This window comes from Squalius cephalus (assembly GCF_949319135.1).
Source record: "Squalius cephalus genome assembly, chromosome: 17".
NCBI lineage: Eukaryota > Metazoa > Chordata > Actinopteri > Cypriniformes > Leuciscidae > Squalius > Squalius cephalus.
In genome coordinates, this window is record NC_137138.1 from 16,575,247 (window position 1) to 16,602,070 (window position 26,824).

The following is a 26,824-nucleotide window of genomic DNA, read 5'->3' on the forward strand; positions in this document are numbered from 1 at the left end:
TTTGTCCTTTGATGAAATGACAACACGTCTCTTCAGAGAATACTAACTAACTGGCCTTTTTGTATGAACATGCACACAATATACAGATTTTTATGGAAAAATTCTGAACAGTCATGAATAATATAATCAATAAACAACTAATACTACTGATCAAAAGTGTGAGGTAAGAATTTTGTGTATATATATATTTTTGTAAGAAGTATCTTATGCTCACTAAGGCATCTTTTGTAACTTCCTAAATGTCTTCTCAAAAAAAAAAAAAAAAAAAAAACTGTTTAACTGAACATCTGTTTAACTGAACATGATAAACGTTTGCTTTTATTCTAAAACAAGCCTTCCATTAGGCATTTCAGTACAGCTTCCATGGCTTTCTAGAAACCTTTTTGGCAACCACATTTAATTAATAGATATAAATGCACGGTTGCTGCAGGTGTTACTTAATAATTCCTGAGGTATATCAACCGGTTCTCTATCCTTGTTTGAAACTAGCAGAACAGGTGCAGGAAAGAAAGTCTCACTGTAAGCAACAGTAACAACAAAAGGAGTCTCTTTTGAGACACCACTCTTTTTTTTTAAACAAGCACTTTCTGATTGTAAAAAGACTGAAACACCCACTGAATAGAGTGACGCATGTATGACGTCATAACCCAGACGTCCAATTTACTGGTGGTTCCTTCAAGATTTTCCTGAGAGGTTTTATAATGTTTTTTTTTAAGTGTAAAATTAAAGCCTGTGGTAAACATAATATACTTAGACGTTTTGTTCTACAACGTAAATTACACACACCCATAGAAAGAACGTGAATTCTGAAGCAGTAATGTTAATTTTTGAAAATGTACGTTTCTACGAAATGTACGAAAATGTAACTAGATTATACCAGGGCCTAAAGTAAACACTCACCAAGCGCCAAATGCAAGTAAAAATCAGCACTGCTGAGAATATTAACGGTGTCAGTGTGTCACTCACCAGTTGGGCAGTAGCATTTTTTGAATTCTAACAACGCAATGTTGTAACAACATGAACATGAACAAACGTGAACAACGCTCTGTACAGCTGACGGGTCAGAGATGCACCATCACGAAAGTTTCAGCCTTTCCAATGTAAATAAGGGCTGGAACACGAGAAAGGGAATTCGTTACTCACGCGCTGTGTGCAAACATCCGATCCGAACCGCACGCCCTGAAAGCCATGTGAGACAGCGTGCAAATATGAGCTCTCTCGTGCCTTCCTGCACTTAAATGGACAAATTCACTCAGAATTCTGTCATAAAATGCCGTCCAGGCAGCAAACATAGTCGTTTTTATGTCTTAAGTGAATGCAAACACACACATAATCCGTGTGTGCATTCGGTCTTAAAGCAACAGCATCCTAATTATCCTGCTACTGTCTATGTTTTTAATGTTAAAGGAACACGCCGATTTTTTGGGGACTTTAGCTTAATCACCGTATCCCCCAGAGTTAGATAAGTCCATATATACCCTTTTCATCTCCGAGCGTGTGTAACTCTATCTGACTCACCCACCACTAGCCTAGCTTAGCACAAAGACTGGAGTAAACGGCTCCAGCTAGCATACTGCTCCCAATAAGTGACAAAATAACGCCAACATTTTCCTATTTACATGTTGTGATTTGTATAGTCACAGCGTGTCCAAATAACAAGGTCACATGAGACACAGCCATCTTCAAACCCTATACATACTGGGAACTATATTCTCAGAAGGCGAAGCACTGCTACTTGGGCGGAGTGATTAAAAACGTCAAAGTATCATCCAGTTTTGTTTACCACAGGCTTTATTTTACTCATAACTTGAAAATCCCCATTATAAAACCCCATAAGAAAATCTCAAAGGAGCCAGTGGTGAATTAGACTTCCGGGTTCTGACGTTATTCCTGTACCACTCTAAACCATGATAGAAATAATAGTCAAATGTATTCAAATTTCTACCGTTATATCGTTCCAACTGGTATATTCGAGCCGTAGACCTTTAATACCAAGCCTTTTGCCCACTGACCCCTGATCCCTCAACCTCAGCACCTGCTCATTCTCGGTGAAGACCCGACGACCGAAGCTCCAGATGATGTTGGGAGTGGGGTCACCTGTGGCCTCGCAAGTTAGTGTGATCTGCTCCTCCAATTCAGAGGCCGTCTGGTTTTCTAGGAACGTGATCTTGGGTTGCACTGTTGAACACACACAACAACAACAACTCAAAACAGACTACAGAGACTCTCCTAAAGGAGAACAAACAATGATTTTTCTCTTGTGCAATTACTGAGCCTTTACAATGGTTGTAATACCACAACTGTGCTCTTAAAGGGTTAGTTCACCCAAAAATGAAAATTCTGTCAGTAATTACTCACCCTCATGTTGTTCCAACCCCGTAAGACTTTCGTTCATCTTCGGAACACAAATTAAGATATTTTTGATGAAATCTGAGAGCTGGTTCACTCCTTTATAGGTTGCAAGGTAATTGAAATCTGCCAGCCCAGAAAGTTAGCAAAGACATTGTTAAAATAGTCCAAGTGACTACAGTGGCTCAACCTTAAGGTTATCAAGCGACGAGAATACTTTTTGTGCGCAAACCCCCCCCCCCCCCCCCCCCCCCCCCCCCCCCCCCAAAAAAAAATAACAAAGATGAACGCAAGTCTTACGGGGTTGGAACAACATGAGTGTGAGTAATTACAGAATTTAAATTTTTGGGTGAACTAACCTTTTAAGTTGATGAGATGAGCACTGGCTGGGTATTTTCAGTATTTAATCAACACATTGCTTTATTTTATAATTCAAAAGAGGATATTTTGTTTAATGAATGCAGTGGAGTAGCACTTTGATTTACTTTATTTGCTTTGGCTCTAATCTAAGCGCTCTGAAGCAGTGCCCATGGTGGCTGGAGAAAACGTCTACATGATGGGCAATACAAATATTGTGATTGCATTTTGAATTGCAACAAATAAACATTTCAGAACTTGTATTCATGCAAATATGATATCAATGATAAAATACAAAGGCTTGAAATCAGCTCTCAGGTTCAACAGTGTGCTTAAACTATAAACTAGGAAGCTAGGCTTTTCGCCTCAAAATGAGTCCTCTTTCCAACTGCGATTGTTACTATTTAAGAGCATTCACACTTGTTCTCCCTAAGAGAACCAAACTCAAATCAGTTCAGTTGATCAGAAAGTGAACTGAGTGAAAAATAATTCAGTTCTCTGTATAGTCACATTGTCCCTGAACATAAAAGATTGTCCTCTTTGGTTGCGATTGGCTTATTGTCCACTTTCATTTAGAGCTTTTGGAAAATATATAGTATTCCATTTAAAAATACTATTTATATATTTAATAATTATTCATAATAATTATTTACGGCATATAAATCAGTGGTTCTCAATCTTTTCCACACAACCAAATACATAAGTTTCCTTGGTAACACTTTACAATAAGGTTCATTAGTAAACATTCGTTAACTACCATAGTTAACGTGAACTAAGAATGAATACTTCTACAGCATTTACTAATCTTAGTTAATATTAATTTCAACATTTAGTAATACATTATTCAAATCAAAGGATGTATTTGTTAACATTAGTTTTATGAGGACTTTTTTTGCTCTAGCCTTAATACACATATATCTGCAGATCTTTGTCCATTGCGGTTGCATTTTCACCGGATTCTAACTAACTTAAACACCTCTGATTGGCCATTGCATTCAATAAATCAACAGATATGTCTGTGATTGGCTACATTGCTCAACACTGCAAAAGCACATTTTAAATGGAAACATTTGACGCTCTCTAGAGCACAAACATAAATATGCACTGGAACTTTTGCCAAATCTGTTTTGCCAGTATCCTATTATTACAGCTTTACCTGAGGGTGCTCTTGCTTTCATTTGAGGGTGCTTGGCACCCTCTAGCACCCACATGGAACTGGACCTGACTGAGCCTCAAGAGACTCTAACACATAACAATTAGACCGTATAATCATATTTGTGGTTGTCTAGCATTTACTAAGCACTGTGGCTGAAGAGAAGAAAGTTGCAAACGGAGATCAGGCTTGACGTGAATTTCATTCCGGTAAAATAACGTGTAAAGCTAAAAAATGTAAAGTAAAGCTAAAATAAGCTAATTAATGTAAAGCTTCATTTCAGCAACACAGAGCAGTAGCTGCCTGTTCTCCACTCCCACACATGTGAAGACTACCACTAGGTCACTACTGTATTTTCTTCATTTAGCTTATTTTGATGTCAGGCATTGCTGAAAATTTATCCTTATTTGTAGATGAAGAAACATCTGCATTTGTCCTTTTTAGCGACCCTGCTGATAACCATTTTGTCCATGTTTAAGTCTGTTTTAGCCTACAGTAACTGTATGCAGCAAAAGTATGGAAGATAAATTGGTGGTTTATTCTTAACACAACCAATCAGCGAGATTAACAGTTTAATAATTATTTTTTGCTATTTTATTATTTCATTTTATATTTAATTAGATTTTTTTGCATATATTAATAGTTGTATTTTTTGCATTTTTATTAATAGTAAATGGTGCCCCCCTGCAATATCTTCATGGCCCACAAGTTGAAAACCACTTATATAAATAATTATAATAAGTATAGATAATAATTATATAAATGATTATTAATAATAATAATAATAATAATAATAATGATAAAATAGTAAACTATTATACAGAACTATATATACATAAAGATTTACATTTATATGTACACTATATATATATATATATATATATATATATATATATATATATATATATTTATACTGTATATATATAATGCTGTATTATAGTTTACTATTTCTATACTGTACAGACAATTCTAATTCTAATTATTATTATTATTATTATTATTAATCCTTATAGAATACTATGACTACTACTACTACTACTACTAATAATAATAATAATAATAGTAACAGCAACAACTAAATTTTTATACATTATACACAGAAAATATATTTAATTTTCACAATGTATAGCATTTATTTTTGGAAGAAAATGTCTTGGTTACTAATGTAACCCTCGTTCCCTGATAGAGGGAATGGGAGACATTACGTCGACGTGACAACGTAATTGGGATCACTTCAGGGAGCCCTATCATCTTTGAGTGTCTACAGAACGAGCCAATGAACGTTGGGCGTGCGTGAATCGGGCGCACGCACTTATAGTTTTACACTGAGGAGCCGAGATCGTCACGGCCATTACAGCGATGGTCAGCAACAGTGGCGATGGGACGTAACGTCTCCTGTTCCCTCCTTTAGGGAACGAGGATTACATTAGTAACCGAGACGTTCCTCATCAGTCGCTCACGTTCGACATTGCATTGACGTGACAAAGTAATTGGAATCCCTATGGAAAACGCCACGGTTGCTGCCACATCCAGCGCCCTACGCAAGACTCTCAGACCCCCAACTGACTGGGGCATAAGGCCTGTGTAGACGGAGTTCAAACTGCTGTTCCGTTATACCCCACACAGTAGAACTCTTGGATAACACTGGGAAAGCGTGTCTTTCCAGGGGAGAGGGACGCTGCGGAAGCCACATCCTGCCCACGTAACATGTGGAGAATACACATATGGACTGGCTGGTTAGGGGCAGTGCAACATATGGAATGTCACTGGGGTGGCTCCAGCCTGAGAAGGGGAAGGCAACATCGGGCAGTGACAGCAGAGCGGACTCTGCCAAGGGAAAGACACGGGCTCATCGCAGGGAGCTGGTCGTGGAAGAATACACATATGGGATCATCGCAGAGATCACAACATATGGAACCCAGCCTAGCACAAGTTACACAAGCATACGAGCACTAGGCATGGCGTCGGACACTCTGCAACATCTGACTGTTGAAGGGGTACGGAGGAACTCTACAGGGTTTGCTTAAGTGGGGAACTCGACTAGAGCAAAAAGCGCACGTATCCGCTCCATGTGGAGGGGAGTGGCGAAGCAAACCGACACTAGAGTGGGAACTTCGGTGTTCCTGGCTGGTTGAAGCGAGCACACAGGAAGAAACCGGCTCAACACGTAGGTTATAAAACCTAGCGAACATGTTAGGTGTCACCCAGCCAGCAGCTTTACAGATTTCTATCAGTGAAGCGCCGCGTGCCAGCGCCCAGGAAGAAGCGACACTCCTAGTGGAGTGGGCTCTCAACCCGGGCGGGCAAGACACGCCTTGGGCTTTGTAAGCCAAGGCGATGGCATCCACTATCCAGTGGGCCATCCTCTGCTTGGAGACAGCCTTTCCCTTCTGCTGGCCTCCGTAACAGACGAAGAGCTGGTCTGAGGTCCTGAGGCTTTGTGTTCTGTCCACGTATAGGCGCAGAGTGCGAACGGGACAGAGAAAAGCCAGGGCTGGGTCTGTCTCCTTCGAAGGCAGCGCTTGCAGGTTCACCACCTGGTCCCGGAAGGGAGTGGTAGGAACCTTGGGCACGTATAAGGGCTGGGGTCTCAGGATCATGTGTGAGTTAGCCAGGACGAATTCCAGGCACGATTCGTTGAAAGAAAATGCATGCAGGTCCCCTACCCTCTTGATGGAGGCCAATGCAACCAGGAGTACTGTCTTACAGGACAGAATTTTTTAACTTGGCTAATAGCAAATGCTCAAAGGGTGGTCTCTTAAGAGCCGAAAGGACCAGAGACAAATCCCAAGAGGGTATAGAGAGTGGGCGAGGCGGATTTAGTCTCCTCGCCCTCCTCAGGAACCTGACGATCAGGTCGTGTTTTCCCAGCGACTTACCCTCAACTGCATAGTGATGTGCGGCAATAGCGGCAACACACACTTTAAGGGTAGAGGGAGATAGCCTTCGCTCCAACCCATCTTGCAGAAAGGAAAGCACAGCTTTGATCGAGCAAGTTTGGGGGTTCTCCTGGTGAGAAGAACACCACTCAACTAACAGGTTCCACTTCAACGCATAGAGGCGCCTCGTAGAGGGGGTTCTAGTGGAAGTGATGGTGTTGACTACCGCGTGGGGTAGGTCACCTAGAACCTCCGTCCAGGGACCAGACATGGAGTTTCCGGGGCGGCAGACAGATTTACCTGTGCGGTCCCGAAGAACCTCCATATCAGCTGGGCCGCCTGGGGATGGAGTCGCCATTCTCCCGGTAGCACCTGCTGCCGCAAGTGCTCGTCGGCTGCACGGTTGAGCAGGCCCGGAATATAAATGGCATGAAGCGACCTCAGATGCTTCTGACTCCAAAGGAAGAGATGGCGGGCGTGTTGTGACATGCGGCGGGAGCGAACACCACCCTGACGGTTGATGTACGCTACGGTCGCAGTGCTCTCCGTACTGACCAGTACATGCTTGCCTAGTAGCAGTGTTTTGAAGCGGCCCAGCGCAAGATGTACTGATAACAACTCGAGGCAGTTGATGTGCCAATGCAGTTCCGTCCACAGAACTAAAGCTGCATGCCCATAGTACGTGGCCCCCCAGCCGGTGGCAGAGGCATCCGTGGTGACCACAGAATGCCTGGACATTTGTTTTAACACCTGCCCGAAGGAATGAAGCCCACTGAATAATAATAAATGCCCACTGAACCGACACAAGCTCTCTTACTGAAAAAACTGCAGTTGTTTGAACAAAGAAATGTTCGCGGCCACTCGCTGCTCGCGCGGTCACACCAACACTGTCTGTAGAGTTTTCAACGAACAACAGCAGTCTGCAGATTCAGAGATGAACAGGAAGCTCGGCTCCGAAGTGAAAGACAATGAGTGCGTACGCCCGCTTCCTGTTTATACCCGCGTTGTGGGACAGGGCGCGTGGCGCGATTCACGCACGCCAACGTTCATTGGCTCGTTCTGTAGAAGATGATAGGGCTCCCTGAAGTGATCCCAATTACGTCGTCACGTCGACGTAACGTTGAACGTGAGCGACCGATATGGAACTGAAGGAAGACCTTTCAGTGTGAAGTTTACTATAGTTTTTAATATGCAGCTTATTCTCTGATGAAATGCTACAAAATGCCTGTGTCATTTCATTACATTTGATTAGCATAGTAACTTGTATAGTTGCTCTGTGATGCTAAAAACTCTACACCATGAGCCCTATGCATGCATAGTGTAGTAGACAACATTATAGATGACACACATTTTAAACACGCAGTGCATACAGTGTTCAGATATTCATTTAATAATATTGCAACATTTCACAGCTCAATAAACGCACAAGGCCATAACACGATTTTGATTTTAAATTGATTTATTGTACAGTCCTAATGAAGAGAACATTTTCCTGGTAACTTGTATGTAAACACTTGTTTTCAGTTCAGCTCCAACGGTAATAGCAGAATTCTTTCACTTACCAAACACACTGAGTGTGACTTCATCACCCTTCTCTCCAGCCTTGTTTCTAGCGATGCACTGGTAATCTCCTTCATCAAGCTTATTGACGTCTTTGATGGTCAACTCTGACCCATCTTCATTCAGACTGTACTTCTCATTGGATTCCAGCACGATATTACCTCTGCAGGACAGAGAGAGAGTGAGAGACAGAAAGAAAGAGAGGATAGGTTTACTGTTTGGCCTTCGAGCTGTTACTTGCTCAAAGTCATGAATACATGATGCCGCATCTCCACATACACCAGAAAATACAGAGAGAAAGTGTGCCTGCCCATGAAATTGATTCTTCATCCTGCAGTGCACAGCTTCTCATGATGCTGATAGTCCAGGAAGAAGCTAGGAAAATATAAGCAGATCTGCTTTGTCATCTTCTGCTTCTTGACACGTCCCTGTCTCTGAGCCAATATAAAAGCTGTAAATAATGTCTGATGGGCTTTTTTATTTGGAAGAATGCTGTATGCGATGTTTCCCTGTGACACTAAATCAGTCATGCAAAGTTTGGATCCAAATACCTGTTCTTTTTGCTTGTAACAGCAGCAATTGAGCGACATTTTCAAATGGCCCCCGAATGACAGCACTGTCAGTGAAGGAGTTGAAATATATGAGGTTGTGGTGAGCGCTCTTATCCCTCCTTCTTCCGAGGCGAAGCTCAGACCTGATGCAATCTTGTCCTCTCATTCCCGCACCAGTCACGACTTGGTTAAAGAAGTCACTGGAGTTTTGAGTTAAGACATACTGAAAGCTTCCAGCTGCCTTAGCTGCCACGGCTAACGGCAGCTGAAAGGATGAAATGGTGCCTCTGCCATTCACAGCACTTTTAGTTTACAAGCTCCAATAACTCTGATCCCTCTCCCACCCTGGATTCAGGGAAAAGCTTAGCTTTCAATACAGAGATTTGGCTGAACTTTTTCGGTGCTGTTTTGGCACAGACAGATAAAGGGGCTGCTAAAATGGAGTGGGTGAGAAATGACACGTACCGTGCCCACGTGACAGTGGGTTCTGGGTAGCCATCTGCGTAACAGGCCAACGTCACGGCCTGGTTGATGTCTGCAGTGGCATTAAGCTCAGTGTAGCGGGTCCTGATACTTGGCAGAACTGGGAGAAAACGAGAAAGGTGAAAAGAACATTCTGGTAAATACTGACTTTAAAGATATAGCCTATTACCTAAAATTGACAAAAACATGCTTCTTTTTTTCTGGTGGAGCTCATTTCCCTTTAATGTGGAGCTCTATCCAAAATAAATCCAATAATCCAAATAAACCTGGCATTGTATAGTATGAATATTGTTGACTCCTTGACGAATTGCTCTGTTTCTTTGGCTGCTTTGGATAAAAGAGTACTCTGCTTTTATGAACTGTACATAAACTATAAATATATAACAAATGATAACGTTTTCTGAAGCAAGTCATCACTAAATAACAAAGTAAAATTTCAGTATGTCACGTAAAGCGATTGGTTGGCTTCAGAACTCTTGGAATACAGTGCATTTAGACTACTTTAATAGTAGCTTTTTGTCAATTTTGGAGCTTTTTTTTCCTAGTACTGCTATTATGGAGATCCTTTTAAAGATTTCTGAAACATTCTTCATGTATGTTCCCGAGACAAAACCACAGCATATGGGCTCAGCACAACTTGAAGGAGATACAATTACAGATTTTTCTTTTTGGGAGAACATGTTCCATTACGCTGCATTTTTTTTTTTTAAATCAGCATTTATGCATTGTTTTCTAGAAAAACATATCTAAAAATCATATAAAATAAATGTACTTAAGCAAAATAAGATTATAATCAATGGAAAAATATTGAATTAAGTTTATTTTTTTAAATTTTGTATTGTTTTCTTCTTTTTTTTAGGCATACATTTTTCACTTAATTAATTTATTTAATATGTACTGCTTTCAAATGCAACTGCCAAAGCAGAACCGTCCAATTGGTGTAAATGTGTATAGACTCTCTGCTCCCGTGTCCATGTGAGGTAAAAGAGCAGGTGGCTCTGAGATTGAGTCCTCACCATTGACAATGACCTTAATGACCCTAAGGTCGATTTCTCCTCGGGCCATGATGCGGCCCTCGCAGGTGTAGTCACCCTCATCTGTCTTTTTGATGCCGCGGATCTGGAGGTGGTTGTTGTTTAAGACCTTGAAACGGACTGTAGGTGTGAGATGGAAACAGAGAGAGGAAAAAGTGAGAGAGGAAGCAAAATGAGACTGTAATTACTCTTGAGTAAGATAAGGAGACCATGTTAACGAGCCTCTCATTACATGCTGGGCAGCAAAATGACTCGCTGCACATCTTCTCCCACATAAAATCATCTTTATGGGCTTTTCTGCAGTGCTATCTGTATTCAAGACCCAAAGTAAAGGTGCATATAATATTTCAACTCCGTGGAGACTAAAAAGTACTGATATATTAAAAATGATGAAAAACACAAATTCAGCAAGATAAAGCACAGCTTTCTAGCATAGATATGTTGTAAATTGAATACTTGCTTACTATTTAGTGCACACTACACAGTATACTGTGCACAATGCCCACTTTTTTGGTTTTAAATATTATACTGCAGTAATAGTAAGAGTAGTGTGTTACATACTGTAGATAGAGTGTTTTGTGTTATACTTCATCCGAACTACAAGGAACATCAGTCAAACAAAAGAAGAGCACAGAAGAGGTTAACGAGAGAAATGTGGAAAATGTGTTATTTACATAGAGCAGTCTGGTTTTCAAGCTCCGCTACAATTAGTGGTTTTGCAGTGAAAAGTGAAAAGAGGCCTGTGAGTTCACGTCTCACAGCAGAGAACTGCGGTCACCGTTTCTTCCAGTGGTCTCTGAGGGAGGAGCCCTCAGAGGTTAAAATAGTTTCATCCAAATGAGGCTTGACTCGACAAACAATACAGTGCAGATGAAAACAGCATCAAACTCTCAGTTCTCTCAGTAAAAATTCATTATCGCTGTATTGTCAAAGTGCTAAGAGAGCTCACGTGTTTTTTGACAGGAAATATGAAAGTTAGGATGGGAGATCCTTAAAAACGTCAGATACATGAAGATAGAGAAATATTAGGGTGACATAAGGGGAACGAAAGAGAGAGATTGAAAGAGATCTGCTTGTGGTACTGTACATCTTACCATCAGTCTCAGGCTGGATTCTTGTCTTTTTATACTTCCAGATGATAGATGGGGGTGGAGAGCTGATGACGTCACAGATGATGTCAGCATCATCCCCCTCGTTGAACTCTTGAGGCGATGGTGCGTTTTGGAAAGTGAGTTTCTCTGAAAAAGACATTTGAAATGCACTTCATAGATCATCCTTGAAGCCACTTATTACAAAAAGCCTTTTCTTAATCACCATTTTTGTCTTGTTTTCTAGTAAAAGCTTGAAAAGAAAAGATGCATAAGATATAAAGATTGTTTTCAGGAAGAACATGTGCATGCCTAGTTTTAAGGTTTATTTCTGGTTTTAAAAAAACAACTTACTGTAATCAATAAAGATAAATTCTCTGAAATATATTATTTTGAGTATGTTTACAAATTTTAATGGAAAACTAGACAAAATGACAAACATTTTTAGCATTGCAAAGAAAGAAAGTTTTTTAAAACTTCAATAATTAAATAAAAACAATATTTACAATAAATAACATTTATAGAATATTTCATTTAACAAGATATATTTATAAATACATGTTTATATATTTTGTTACATACATTTTTAATAATTAAATGTATTTTTTAATAATTAAACAATTATATTTATATACATTTTATTATAGTAATTAAATTAGATAATTTGCCAAAAACAGAATATAGACGAAAACACAGTAGCTACAGAAGGATTAACTCATTTTAATGAAGCTTCAAACATTCTGGGCTTGAAATAATGAAGACATATAAAACATATTTCAGCATCGGTCAAGGCTCTTCCAAGCAAAAGCAAATAACAATCCTCGGTTTTGATCGTCTTTATACCACATGCGTGGTTGATGTGAAATTGACGTGTAGCAACTTTATGCTTTCATTATTGGTGTACTGTTGTTTCATTATTAAATATTGTTGTAAATGTCAGAAGATTTATTGTCTTTGGGGGGTGCTGATGAGTCCGGTACTATTTGATTCCTTATCTCTCACGATTCCATGTGACCTCTTGAAATGAAAACAAACATTTTACTTACGGAAAATTTTTACGATGACAGTGCCCTGAGACTCCTTGTCCCCGCTTTTGGCCACACACTTGTACATGCCTGCATGGTCGATGTTAGCATTGTAGATTGTGAGTGTCGACGAGGACTCGTCACTTTTGCTGACGCTGATATCTAGTCTCCCTGGCACAAGCTTCTCCCCATTGGGTGCAAACCAGTCTATTTCCTTAGCATCTCCAACAACTGAAACCAGAGACAGACAGATAGAGAGAAGACACTGTGACCGACCGTCAGCTCATCAGCTGCGAGGCAAACTGCACTTTTGCCTTAAATGCATTTAAACGGCCTGTCTACTCAATTAATCTTAATCTGTGTGGCATTAGTGTATGCAAAATCCATCCTCCACAAAACAGATCATTTGACTCAAGAACAGAGTCGGAAAATATAGCTAAAATCACACTATTATATTACATTTCCATATTTTGCATGTATTATATGTTTTAACATGCACAAATATAACAAACCACTTTCTTAAAACAAATGTACCTACTTACTCTACAACATGTTCATATATCTGTTACATTGAATATTTTAAAATTTCATCTATTTAACATGATTTTACAATGAATTTAACATTTGAATATATGAATAAATCACACAGTTAGCGTTGAATCACTAATTTTGAATCTATTCATTGACAGACAGTTTGAATCAAACTCCCCAATCATGAATCATGCTCTTTAGAAATAAATAGCACAATAAAAATGTCAACATTAATGATGTTGCTTAATTTTATATCTGCAACAAAAATAGTTATAATATATTCACAATGTTTGATATATCATCCAGTGCTACTGAAGGACACACTCTAGATGGTTAATGTGCAGTGAAATATTTAACAAATCTTAAGAAAACACATAAATAATACAACCAAAAATAATATAGCTGTAAATAAGTCACATTTACTTTTTTTTTCACCCTCTGAATATTTCAGGTGTTCCTCATTTATAATAGAAGTTGTTTTAGCTTTTCATCTACCATCAATCCTTAACATTACATTTCACTCTGTACCGCAAATCAAGGACTAAAATTCACAAATTGATTCACTGCAAAAGTCAGACAGGTCAATGAACGTATCTGCTGTAAATAAGCACATCAAAGCTTTAGTCAACCTTGCCCAGGCACCAATCAGAACGAAAGAGCTTGTTTAAATGCATTGAACAAAGCAGTGAAGGCAGGTTTGAAATCAAAAGCACTTCATGAAGTTAAATGTGACGTGACCCCCGATATGTTTCATCAGAGGAGGGTCATCCTCCTACCTTCACACAAAAAGAATTTGGACTCTCCCACGCTGATCTCTCCCTGGGCCGGAGTGATATCCACTTGCAAAGCAGCTGGGGAGGCAGAGAGAGAGAGAGAGAATATATATTTCAGAAATAACCCACATACTATACACCTATCACACAAGGGATGTGCGAAACTATGGATTTTTAAAATCAACTAGTCAGTCTGTTGCCTGAATTATGAATCAAAAATGCTTTGTTATCATTTCATCAGATGTACAACATCAATAAATGTATAATGCATTTTTGAGCAGAAGTTTGAAAGCAGAACTTGAAAAATGTACACAACAATTCAAAAGTTTGGGGTCGGTATGATTTTTATGTTTTTGAAAGAAGTCTCTTATGCACACCAAAGCTGCATTTATTTGATCAAAAATACAGCAAAACAGTAATGTTGTAAAAAAATAAATAAAAAAATATACATTTTAGCAGCCTTTACTTCAGTCTTCAGTGTCACATGACCCATAAGAAATCATTCTTATATGCTGATTTGGTGCTCAAGAAACATATTAACAATTTTTTACATTATTACCAATTTTGAAAAAAATTGTGCTTCTCAATATTTTTGTGGAAAATGACATGTTGTTTTAGGATTCCTTGATGAATAGAAAGTCCAACAGCATTTATTTGAAATAGAAATCTTTTGCAACATTATTAAAGGGATAGTTCACCCAAAAATGAAAATGCTGTCATCATTTACTCACCCTCATGTTGTTCAAAACCTGTATGATTTCCTTTCTTCTGCTGAACACAAAAGAAGATATTTTAAAGAAGGTTGGTAATTAAACAGTTGCTGGTCCCCATTGACTTCCATAGTATTTTTTTTTCCTACTATGGAAGTCAATGGGGTCCATCAGTCGTTTGGTTACCGACTTTCTTCAAAATATCTTCTTTTGTGTTCAGCAGAAGAAAGAAAGTCATACAGGTTTGGAACAACATGAGGGTGAGTAAATGAGGACAGCATTTTCATTTTTGGGTGAACTATCCCTTTAATGCCTCTATGGTCACTTTTGATCGATGTAATGTGTCCTTACTGAATATACGTATTCATTTCTTTCAAATAATAATAAAAACTATAATGATAAAATTGGTAACACTTTAGTTTAGGGTCCAATTCTCACCATTTACTAGTTGCTTATTAGCATGCATATTACTAGGATATTAGCTTATAACTTATAAAGCACACATAAATGCCTTATTCTGCATGGCCTTATTGTACATACCTAATCCTACCCAATATCTAAATGTAACAACTACCTTACTAACTATTAATAAGCAGTAATTAGGAGTTTATTGAGGCAAAGGTCATAGAATAGTTAGTTAATAGTGAGAATTGGACCCTAAACTAAAGTGTGACCATGAAATCTTACTGGCCCCAAACTATTGAATGGTAGTGTATATTAACTATCAATTAAAATCCCCTGATATTCGGTCTATGAAACCTAGTGTAATTGGTGATCATTCATCATGACCCATTCTTAAATTATACCCATAGTACATGTTCCTCCTACACATCCTAACCGAAGTATTTCAGCAGAAAGCTTTTCTTTGTTATCTAATTACTAAGGTAGTTTACATAAAATCACAATTTCTGTCTTGAAAAAGCAGCAGCATATGCTGTGTACATCCCCAGTGACTGGGCCTGCCAACCAATTAAAACGCACTCCTGGGAAGGATGTTGTCAGTGGGTGTACGAGGAGCACAGGGCCGTGCATTTTTGGACCTGAAGATAACAACACGTCAATAGCGCTGGCTCTTTTCCAGCTCTGTTAATGTGGCAGGCGGAGAGGAGTATTTACCACGGTACAGAAATGGGTGCATGGGGTGTTGGAATACAAGAGCAATGTGCAATAAACCGTAGCCATGGTAACCCCAAGAACTGTCACAAGCGCTTCTTGAAAAACCTCAGTGTTAGGCAGACTAATGCTTGGACTAAATAGGGCTAGGGCTATGCACTATCAGAAACACGATGAATTATATAATAGGTCTCTCGCAAATTCGTTTTCCACCCACAATTACCTGGGGGTTCTGAACTACACTGATATTTCATAATGGTACCTTAAGCTTCAATTTTCCAGTTTAATGGAAAGCACTTGATGGAGCTCCCTGGACATTTCTTTTTCGTGTGCAGTTGGGGTCCGTAATGCGGTAAATTATGGCATATTAGTTTCCCGATATGAGGCTGATACATTTCATCTTCCTGTTTCTAGAGCGGTGAATGAGATGAGCCTAGAAAGCAAGCAGCCGTTAGCTCCACGAGCGATAGATGCCATCACGTCTCAAGAAAAATAGATGAAGGCAAACCGCTCTCTCATCTCAAGTGAAAATGTACCTGCCGACAAACAACATCTGATTGTTTCTTGTCAGAAGAATCACTGCAGGCATGTGGCGCCATTGAGCTTGTCAATCATAAACACTATAATCTATCAAGAAATTAGAAGAATGTTTTGTTTCCTGATGTTTGACCAAGGAATTGACCAAGAACTAAACCACGAGATCGATCTGAACAGCGGCATTCTGCAACACAGAGCTCGCTTATACACACTGCAATCATGGGTAATTAGAAAAATGTTGCATTTAATAAATCAGATTCTACCCAAAGTGCTCTACATCTGATTCTTCTACCCTGCTAAAAGTCCAGGAAGACTTTTGAATTTACATTGAGCAATACGACTTTATTAACTAAGATACATTTAGAGTGGGTGATTTTTTTTTTTATCTGCAGCCTACATTATCAACAGCAATGTTCTATAATTACATTATTTTACTTATTATTCATAATTTAATATGAATATGACTACTAATAAATATAAATAATAAATTCTTATGAATAATAAGATAAATTAAATTATTTAAGTAAATGTATTTATAGCAAGAACATTGTATATACACAACCTTTATTGACATTGAAACTCTTCACAAGTAAGTTTTTTTAATCAATAGAAATGCTTCAAAAATCCTAAATGCAATGAAGCAAGAGAATGTATGTTTATAAAAGCATAAGGCAGCACAACTGCAAATGTTTTCAACATGTTTCTTGAGCACAAACTCAGCATATCAGAATGATTTCTGAAGGATAATCTGACACCGAAGACTGAAAATTCAGCTTTGCTTTTGTTCACAGGAATAAAGTACAAATGTAGCATATTAATCAAAGTAAGTATATTTTGCAATATTACAATTTCACTGTATTTTGATTAAAAAAAAAAGGCAGCCTTGGTGAGCATCTTTCAAAAACATTTAAAAACTGGCTCTAAACATTTTAAGGGTATACAGTATGTGTATTACATTTCTATTTAAATGAAATGAGGGTATTTCAGTAGTAGAACAAGGACAATGCAAACATCTGCCAACCTCGACAACCGTGAACACAGACCTACAGACCAGTATTTCATCATCATGCTCCAAGATAGAAAGTGTCATGTGTGGTTGTGTGAATATTTGCTCTAGTATCTGCAGTCAAGCAAAGACCATCCCTATTTGTTTGTGTCTGTATATGAAATGCACCTAGAGATATTCACTGACATTAAAATACTGTGGGAGGAAACAGTGGTTCTGTCTTGTTTGCTCAAAATGAATTTCCAGACAGCACGCTTACACTTTCAGCACATATTGTAAAAGGAAAAATATCTTCAAAACCAAATCAAGTATTAAGTGCTTGCATGCAGTACCCCAGCTATATTAGTTGGTCCTTGAGATTGAAAAGTCTCTGTATATACTTAATCTGAGTAAAACACTGTAATCCAATACCTTATCCATGTATTGTGTAAAAAGTACAAAAGCAGAAAAAAATAAATAAAAAATAAATAAATTATGAGCCGGAGGGAAAAGGCCAACATATTAAACTTGCCTATGACTTAAGTTATTTGTTCACTGAAAGCATTTCCGCTTAAGAAATAGTCCAATTTCCACTCAAAAACACTAGAGCGCCTTGAACAACTCAACAAAATAAATAAACGCAGACCATGAGAAATCCGGTACAGTGATGATATTGTTATTTGAACTTCTTTGACTTGGTAATGCAGTCTTGAGGCTGTATATTGAATGAAACCAAATGTTTGGACTCCTTGTGTAGCGAGTGTCAATACAGCAAAAATGCAGCGCTGTGTCCTTGTTGGGAGCAAAAGGAAGGCAAATGAACACATAAAACACAATAGGACGGCAAATCGATAAGCCTAATTACAAAATAAATCTGAAACAGCTCAGCCTTATAGGTGGTAACTCGCTGTGTTGCCAGCACGATCCTCTAGCATGCTCCGTGCACTTTCACTCTTAATCTTCATGGATAACTCACTTAGCAAATCAGCATATCATCTCATCTCATAGAATATAGCATATTAACAATACAAATGAAAACGAACTAGCCACCACATGAGTGAGTTAATATTGCTAAACTGTCAGTATTTAGCTCTGTAAAGGTTTGACTGGTTAGCATGGTCCTGTCAAGCTACTGCCATTGAGATGAATGGGAATGCTAACAGATAGCTTTCTACATGTTCTATAGACCTTTCTGAGTCAAATAAAGAGCAACATTATAAAGCAATAAGAAGCAAGAAAGAGCTCTATTTTTCAAAGTGTACCCCCAAAAAGCCTGAACATATCAAACGTAACATCTTGAATGTGGGTTATAGCTCTCTTACAATGCTATCTTTCAAATGAGGAATATATATCACTTTGTACATCTACATCCACTCCTATTTTCCCTTGACTTACGATCACATGTTTCTGCTAGTAAAATCCCGCATTTATTAGATGTCAAGTTTTCTATGAAATGTATGTATTAGTCTTTGACGGCTAATGAAAACAGCTCTGCATTTTCCCAAGTTCATTGATGTGTTACCAATCCATGTGTTTGTGTCTGACACAAAGCTACATCCTCTACATTAAATCACTATATTCATGCAAATACACAGCTGCAGCAATTCATCTCCGTACTCTGGCGAAACATGCCAGCAAACATGGTGTATTAATTCTTGTGTAACGGAGGCAGAGACACTGATGTTGGCAAAACACACGACTATTAATCACAGAGGCTTCACGAAGACTTGGAGGAGATGAGCTGCCCGCACGTTGACGTGTGCCTGACGTTGGGTGTCAACTCGGGGAGAGCTTAAATTTATGTGGGCCAGATTAAAGAGATTCTCCCACAGACAAACTTTCCTGACAGTAAGTTTATTTTTACCATTCTGTATAAGGTGCTTTGAAATTCCACGTCAAGCGAGCTATGAAGGGAAGATGAAAGAGCATGGGCAAACTCTGATATGTACGATATCATTCCTTCTCAGCAGAATTAAGGCTAACTCAAACACATTCACACACATACACCTGGTACAAAGCATGGAGTTGCTGAGTTCAACCTAAAACACATTTCAAGACATGATTTTATATGACATGCCTCTATGTGAGGTGCATCTGAGATTCTGAATATGAATCTACTTCTCCATTCAGGTTTGTTCTCAGGTTGTCAGTGATTAATGATTTGGCAATCTTCATAAACCTGTTAAGTGTCTGTTTTAGCCTCTACACATCCCATAGATTACGTTTAGTTAAACACACAGCTCAATATGACAGCTACATAATCAAAATGAACCATTTCGTCACATAAGATACCACCTGGAACAGAATGTGACTCTAGTCCAGTCCAGTCATAAACTAATGACTCTTTTAATGAATCATTCAAAATGACGAACAACTCAAGCATGACTGCTTTGACTCAGATCTGGTCTGTCAAATATTTCACTGAAAACTCAGCCAGAGCACTTACTGAATTATAAATTGTTCAAATGACAGATATGTATATGAGTTTTTATTTTTTGCAATAAATTATAGAATCATATTAATCATTAAATTATATAATATAACTGTTTCCTATTTTAATATATTTTAAAATGTAATTTATTCCTGTAATGAAAGGATAACTTTTCAGAATCATTACTCCAGTCTTTGGTGTCACATGATCTTTCAGAAATCTTTCTATATACTGACTTTGTGCTTAAGAAACATTTCGTATTATCAATGTTGAAAACAGTTGTGCTGATTAATATTTTTGTGGAAAACGTGATGTATGTTTTTCAGGATTCTTTGATGAATAGAAATTATTCTTTGAAGAAAAGAACAACATTTATTATTTTTTGACACTATTTTTTTTTTGTAACATAAATGTCTTTACTGCCACTTTTGATCAAATGAATGTGTCTTTGCTGGATAAAATAATTAATTTCTTTAAAAAAAATCGTTCTGACTCCAAACATTGTGAACGGTAATCAATTATATAATATTACATTATATGCATATCTTTCACAATCTGTTCCTTCCTGTGCTCATCCATGTATGAGGAATTCTGTGATGAACTACATTTATGAGCATGTATTCCTTCTAATACAGTGAAGCTTGAGTGGTTAATATGAGGTTGGCAGTAAATGAAACAGAGAAACTCCATGGAGAACAGCTGTTTTCACTTCTTACCCAACCAGTCATTGAAGGAAACCAGTATCTCTAGGGTGGCATGTCAACTTTGAACTCCGAAAACTTCATGCACCACAATGTGGGGCCCTTTCACAAGTTACTATGGAAACTGGAGGGCCTGGGATACCCTCTAGGTGGAACTCTTCCAGTTGATGCCAACACAGAGGGCGTTCAGGGTGAGAGCAAGTTATTGGATGGCCTCATTACCACTCTAATCATCCGGTCCGATTGCGCCGGCTATTTCAGTTCCAGTATTTGTTTCAGTCTATGCAAGCATGATGTGCAGAGGATGCAGCATTAACTTTGTCTTTAGACAAGAAAAAAAGACTAACAAGACTAACAAGCTGTGGTAATGACTCTGTAGTCGTTATACTGTTTCACACTGGAAAAAAAAAAAAGATTGTGAAACCTCCTATTAACTTAAAAGCTTGTACTTTATTTATATTTTAAAGCAGTCTGACTTGAAGGCAATTACAAAAAGTAATAGCTTAGGGAAAAAGGCATAGCCAACTGTTTTGCGATTTTCTCAAGGTTACACGGTACCATATTGTAAGAACAGATGGGAGAATAGCTCTGAGGTTCTATTTTAACACTCCGTGATCCGAAAAAATGCTGGATTTAAGTGACTAGCAGTAACCTCCCACTTTTCTCATATTTAGGACAGTTTCGTCCCTCAGAGTTTCGCAAAACATTGGCTTCCTTGCGCTAACTTACTAAGAGCAAAAACAATGAACAACAACAACATTCAAAACAATTACAAACGCCCACAACTTACATTTGCACCATCCAAACTATCTCTGAATAATTAAGCCCTGAATCAAAACAGAAGCCCTGAACGTAAAGGAGACTGTTGACAGAAATTACACTCCAGGTCCACACTATGGAGAACCAACAGATGTCCATTACACGCTGATTAAAGAGACGTGTGAGACAAACAATTGAATAAACAAAGCCTCTCACATGAAACTAATTATTTGTGATGTTATGCTTTACTTTGAGAAGTTCAACAAGTGTTGATGAGAAAGCTTATATGTAATGCCAAAATCCATAAAGCTAATAGGATTATAGGCATGCACACACAAACACAAGCAGACAGCGTAAAGCCAACATAAGTATGAGCCTATACATGTTGACAAAGGAAGTGACATATATAATCCACACCAAAAAATGCTTCATTTATGTCTAAGAGGGCTACATATCAAATGTCTTCTCTCGAGGAGATATTCTGTGTTTATCCCAGGATCAAAAAGCTATTACACCAGAGGGCAGCATAAATAAAACAGCTGTGATCTAGAAAATAAGTAGTATTGTCGACCTTCGCCTCAGAAGTATGTGTAAATGCTCTTCCAGAGGTGATGGCATGCGGCAAAGCAGCAACCAAAGTGCATGACTGCAGAACAAGAGCAAAGTGTCCGTTTCAAGAACCACAAAGCAAAATAAGGCCCCCTGCTATTGACCTGCTGCTCTCTTGAAGATTGACTTTGATACCTTTAAGCTTTACACAGATAAACAGGCAGGACACTTACAAGGAATTACATGCTTGTGATTGTGGGAACGATGACAATTGGCTTTAGAGCAGTGGTTCTCAATCGTTTTGAATTCATGGTGTCCCATTGTTATTACTTCAAATTATTTTAAGTCCTCTTGAGGCCCCCTTGGAAGTTTTCTGAGGTCCCCTGATTGAGAACTATTGCTTTAAAGAAAAAATTGTTGTATATTCCTGTCGGAAAGCTAACCCCTAAACCTCTTAAAACTACTTAAAGTGCTTAGCTGGTTTCTCAAAGTTGTTTAGGCTGGTCTGTTTTAATGGTTGTAAAGGAGTTTTAGGCACTTATCAGCTGATCAGACTGGGAGACCAGCTGGCCGAATAGTTTAACCAGCTAAAACCAGCTAACTAGCTGAAGTTAATTTTAACTGTCAGTAACCTCCTGGTAAAAACATCAGCTGCCATCAGCAATGGTCATGTTGTGGATTATCATCTTGACAGTTTACACCTACTATTAAGAAGTGTTTTCGTCAATCCAATCACAAGTGGATGATGCAAAATACAGGTGTAAACAGAGCCTAAAACGTTTTGAGCTTGTCCAGTTTCCACTTCCAGAGGCAGTCGAAAACGCATTTGAATGGATTGATTTCTTGGTTTAAACGAATGCGTTGAATACGTTCGAAAAGCCACAAAAGAGCGCATTCTCTCTGCCTATTGACCTAATGCATAAACTTTATGGGAAGCGCGCTAACCAGACAGAATTTAAACTTTGTCAGCTGAGGAAATGAAAGCTTTAGCATAAGTTCTGCTGGGAAGACTCAATTACTACGTCACTTATTGCCTTCACTTCTATCCAATCATATTCTTATGCTCACTGTATAAAAGCACGGTACTTACACATGTTTGAGTTCGCAGATACTGAAGTGACGATTACCCCCATCCTCCCCACCACCACCAGGATGGTCCCGTCCATACCTCCCAGGGGGGGTCGGCTGCGCCCCTGCCTTCATCTTTAGGCAGGAATCGCAGATCCGATACTCTCGGATTATGCACTACGGACGGGGCCTACGCCAAATGACTTTGTAGTTTATCAGCTTGCTGAGCTGTCAATAAATGTATGGTTTATTGAAATAACTCTCCCGAGTCTTTCTGGTAGAACTAAGGGCTTAAGGGTATGACAACGATGTACAAAAAGCAGAAAAAATATTCCTTTGTGTTTTTCGCGTACACACGACAACATTTAAAAATGTTGTATTATGCATGCCATGCCAGTAGTTGGCGATGTCACTTTGTAAATAAACACTACGCACCTATAGACTGAACACAAAATATGCATGTGCATGGCGTCACAGTTTTCACAAATTTACGTTTTTGTCATTGACACGGAGACAATAACATTACTGTATATATGAACGTCCAAAACGCATGAAAAGTTTTCCGTTTTCCGTTCGTGTAAACGCCCCCTAAGTTTGGTTTGAAGATGAAAAACATACCAAGCACAATGTTCTCTCACCATTCCTGATTTGTAACACACACTCACCGAAGAGAAAAAACAGCTGCTGCTCTCTGTATTTTTTTACGCCATCTCCTTACGCGTTCATATGTAATTTAAACTAATTTAAACTAGCATTCCTAAAAAGCTTGTCCATTAGAACAAAAGATCTGGAAAAGGCCATAGGCTACATTTACGGTGATTTTTGCCTTTTATTGTGACAGGACAGTAGAGAGTTGACAGGAAACGAGGTGGGAGAGAGACGGGGGACGGGATCGGGAAAGGTCCACGAGCCAGGACTCGAACTCGGGCCACCCGAGCGCAATGACGCTACATGTCGGCGCGATGACCACGAGGCCATCGGCGCCGACTACATTTATGCACTCTTGAAGAAATCAGAACAGAAGTGTTCGAAAGCGGACAAAAGAGATGGATTAAAACACCAGGTGTCAATGGGAATGTATCTCCCTCATCAGGGCCTTATTTGTTACAGTAGCATCAGTTGTCAGTTAACAATTATAAGTTAGCATCGGCAAACATATACTACTACAACAAGTAGCCTATGCCACCATTATAATAACTGTGAAGTGAAATGTGTTCTTTAAAAGCATGGCACGTCTCCGGGATGATAAATTAGACCACTCGCTCAGAGGCTGCCACGACGTGTGACTAACACAAATTCAAATGACTTGAATATCCCTTGCCAAAAACAAGTTCATTTCATTTACATATGTTATTACCTTTAATGGTGCAGATGCCCCACGGTATGCAGTGTCAGCTTGAAACTTTAGGGGCACCTCCCACCACACAGAGACTGAGAACTGCCTGCAGTGTACTAAAGCAGACCTTGTATTTAATGCAGAAATGGGTGACTAAATATCAGGGAGATGGAACTCGCTCTCTGACTGGCGATCACACATCAATTACAGGGCTGAGGAAATCTCTCTCACTCTCTCCATTTTTCTTTTAACTCTTTCCCAGCCACTGATGGAAATTTTCGACAATCCATATTTTCACTGTTATACGGTAGGGGTCGCTATTACGCATTATCTAAAAGAGTGGAGAACCTCTGGTCCAAAACACTAGCGAAGAAGAAGCAGAAACAAGCGATAGAATAATCTATTATTCTAAGCTGTCATGTTTCCTGTCTTGTGTTCTCCTTGTCTTGTGTGGACTTTTGTTATTTCCTGTTCTGTGCCATGTTTTGTAGTCCTTTGTAGTTTTTCTTGTTTATTAGTCTCTCCAGGTGTTTCTAATTAGCCCCGCCCCCTTGTTATCTTGTTTAGCTTGTTTGCCTGTGTATTTAAACTTTTAAATTTAAATTTAAAGTTGCTTGTAGCTGTTTAGTGCCTAAAGTAAACAGGTAACCCAGGGCAAACAATGGAACATGGAACATGGAACATGGAACATGGAAACAGCTACAGCTGTTTATAAATATATTTATCTATTTATTTAAAACAACACAACAACAAAAAAAGAAATCCTTTTAAATGCTAAGTTTGATCAATTTTACTATCACAATATTATAATGTACTGTATAAAATATAAATATTAATTTCGAAATTTGCTAAAGATTCCATTTTTTGTGTTTTATTTTTCATTTATTTAGATTATATTTGATCTTTGTTTTTTTATGTGATAAACTGCTTACCGGTATCATCCAGCATTTTTTAATTAAATTGTAACTATTTCTTCAAGAAAGAATAAAAGAACAGGATTATAGTGAAGTATTTAGCTTTTCCAATGTATCACATGTACAGCACACTTCTGTCTGTGAATGAGCAAGCCAGACGCAGTGTGCTCGCGGTGTGATATCAGTTGGAGCAGTCCTAATTAAACAGAAGAGGATGATAATGTTCATGAGGTGGGTGGTTGGAGGCAGGTTGCTGGGAAGAAGACAATGTCTCAGGGTTCAGTGTGTGGCTGTAGATCGTCCTGATGTCTTTCCTCTCACTGTGGGGCCTTGAGCCACAAGTTGTAATTAGAGTTAATTGACTTACTGTTGAAAGTCACTGAGAACAGGTGCTCTGTTGCTGCACTAGAGGAAGATTAGCCATCCTTATAAATCCCCTCCCAAACCTGCTCGTCTTGTACAGTAGGTCCGCATTAGCAAGGCTTTGCTACTTAAAATCAAATTTAATTCGAAAAGGAATGATGCCAAGGAGCTAGAAAATGGTCCTGTTAGATTGAAAAGGCTTTGATCTGCACAAAGACAATTGCAATGTTCTGAGCGAGCTCATCGCATCGAGCCAGTTGAGGCAGAAAACTCCTCCCTCAGAGATCAGCCCATGCAGACCAATTCCCAAACTCCAGTACCACTTCAATAGCCAGCAGCACATGTCTGGTCTCATAACGTCAGTTTGTGAAGCTAACTACAACTTTAACCAACAAAACGATCCTCTGTCTGGATTGAGAATTCAACGGTTCCTCCAATCTAAACTCCTAGTAAACCCCCGTTGAGAGTGTCTCTCCTGCAAATAAATACCCAGCATGCCATTTAGCTGAGCGTGTAATTTGTTTGCGCTGTGGACCGTGGTCTCTCCATGTCCCTCAGCGCGATGAAGACAGAGGAGTACCGGGCAGAGTGATGGTATGTCCGGTAATCCTGACTAAGCCGTGTGGTGGGGGATTGAAGGGTGCTGGGGTGTCTGACGCTGCAGTCTGTCAGCTGTGCCTGTCTCGGGCTAATTACCATCCTGTTTTCAGACCAGACATGGAGTATGGAAACCGGCCAACAACTGTAAGCACACTGCAATCCCACTCTGACCCCCATACGCATTCTACTATGCTTATATAGAAAGACAAAAAAAAAAAAAGGCTGTGTAAAAATATTGATTTTCCAATTAAACGCGACCTGCATTTCAGGGGTGTTCACAAACAAATGACTCTTTGAGCCTTTTTTACTAAATCAAAAACATACAGAGCAACCAGTCTAGTCAGAATCACAAAACAGTCATCCTCTAAGCATGATCCAGCTTTAGATTTGGATCTAAAAACACAATTTTGGTAGAACTACTCTGATAAGGCAGCAGTTTATTTTTCAAAGGATGATACAAAAAGAAATGATTCATTAAAATGTGGAAGCAATTATGTGGCTGCTGGTCTTCATTTTGCTTATGGAGCAACAGTGCAGATTAAGAATCTCACAAAAGGCTGGACAGTATCTGTTTTTAAAATACCAAACCCTCCTGAGGGTCTCTGCTTGGAGTTAGAGAACCGTTAGACCTAAGACTTTTTAGCTCCCATTCTGTCCTCAACCCCACTCAGGTCTCTTAATGATGAGCCAGGGAAAACACATTTGAGCTTTATTCTTTATGATTGGTGCTGCGAGTGGAAGAGAATGCTAGTTGAGTTTCATTCTCATGGCTGTCTGGGGGCATCCATGTCTGGTACCAGTAAACCTGCCCCAGTTTGATTTCCTCTGAGGGCAATGAGACCCGATTTTTCGTTCTTTGTTTAGAGGTAAACAAAGTTTGAAATACATGAGCAGCGAAATAATGTTATATAACATCTGAAGCCGATAATAGCTGAGAGATAATTATGTTAATTTGTGCTGCGCGCTTGAAAGAAG

At 38.9% G+C, this 26,824-nt stretch overlaps 1 protein-coding gene across 6 annotated transcripts in view; it reads right to left on the reverse strand.

Moving 5' to 3' along the window:
- Positions 1-26,824, reverse strand: part of ncam1a (neural cell adhesion molecule 1a) — a 227,534-nt gene that overhangs the window by 63,195 nt on the left and 137,515 nt on the right. For all 6 annotated transcript variants that reach the window (XM_079846616.1, XM_079846615.1, XM_079846613.1 and 3 more), the window contains exons 2-8: positions 13,787-13,861; positions 12,501-12,710; positions 11,461-11,604; positions 10,349-10,486; positions 9,315-9,432; positions 8,301-8,461; positions 2,036-2,178 (exon numbers count right to left, since the gene is read on the reverse strand). In XM_079846616.1, the coding sequence (XP_079702742.1) occupies positions 2,036-2,178; positions 8,301-8,461; positions 9,315-9,432; positions 10,349-10,486; positions 11,461-11,604; positions 12,501-12,710; positions 13,787-13,861 (989 nt within the window). The remainder of the gene's footprint in view (positions 1-2,035; positions 2,179-8,300; positions 8,462-9,314; positions 9,433-10,348; positions 10,487-11,460; positions 11,605-12,500; positions 12,711-13,786; positions 13,862-26,824) is intronic.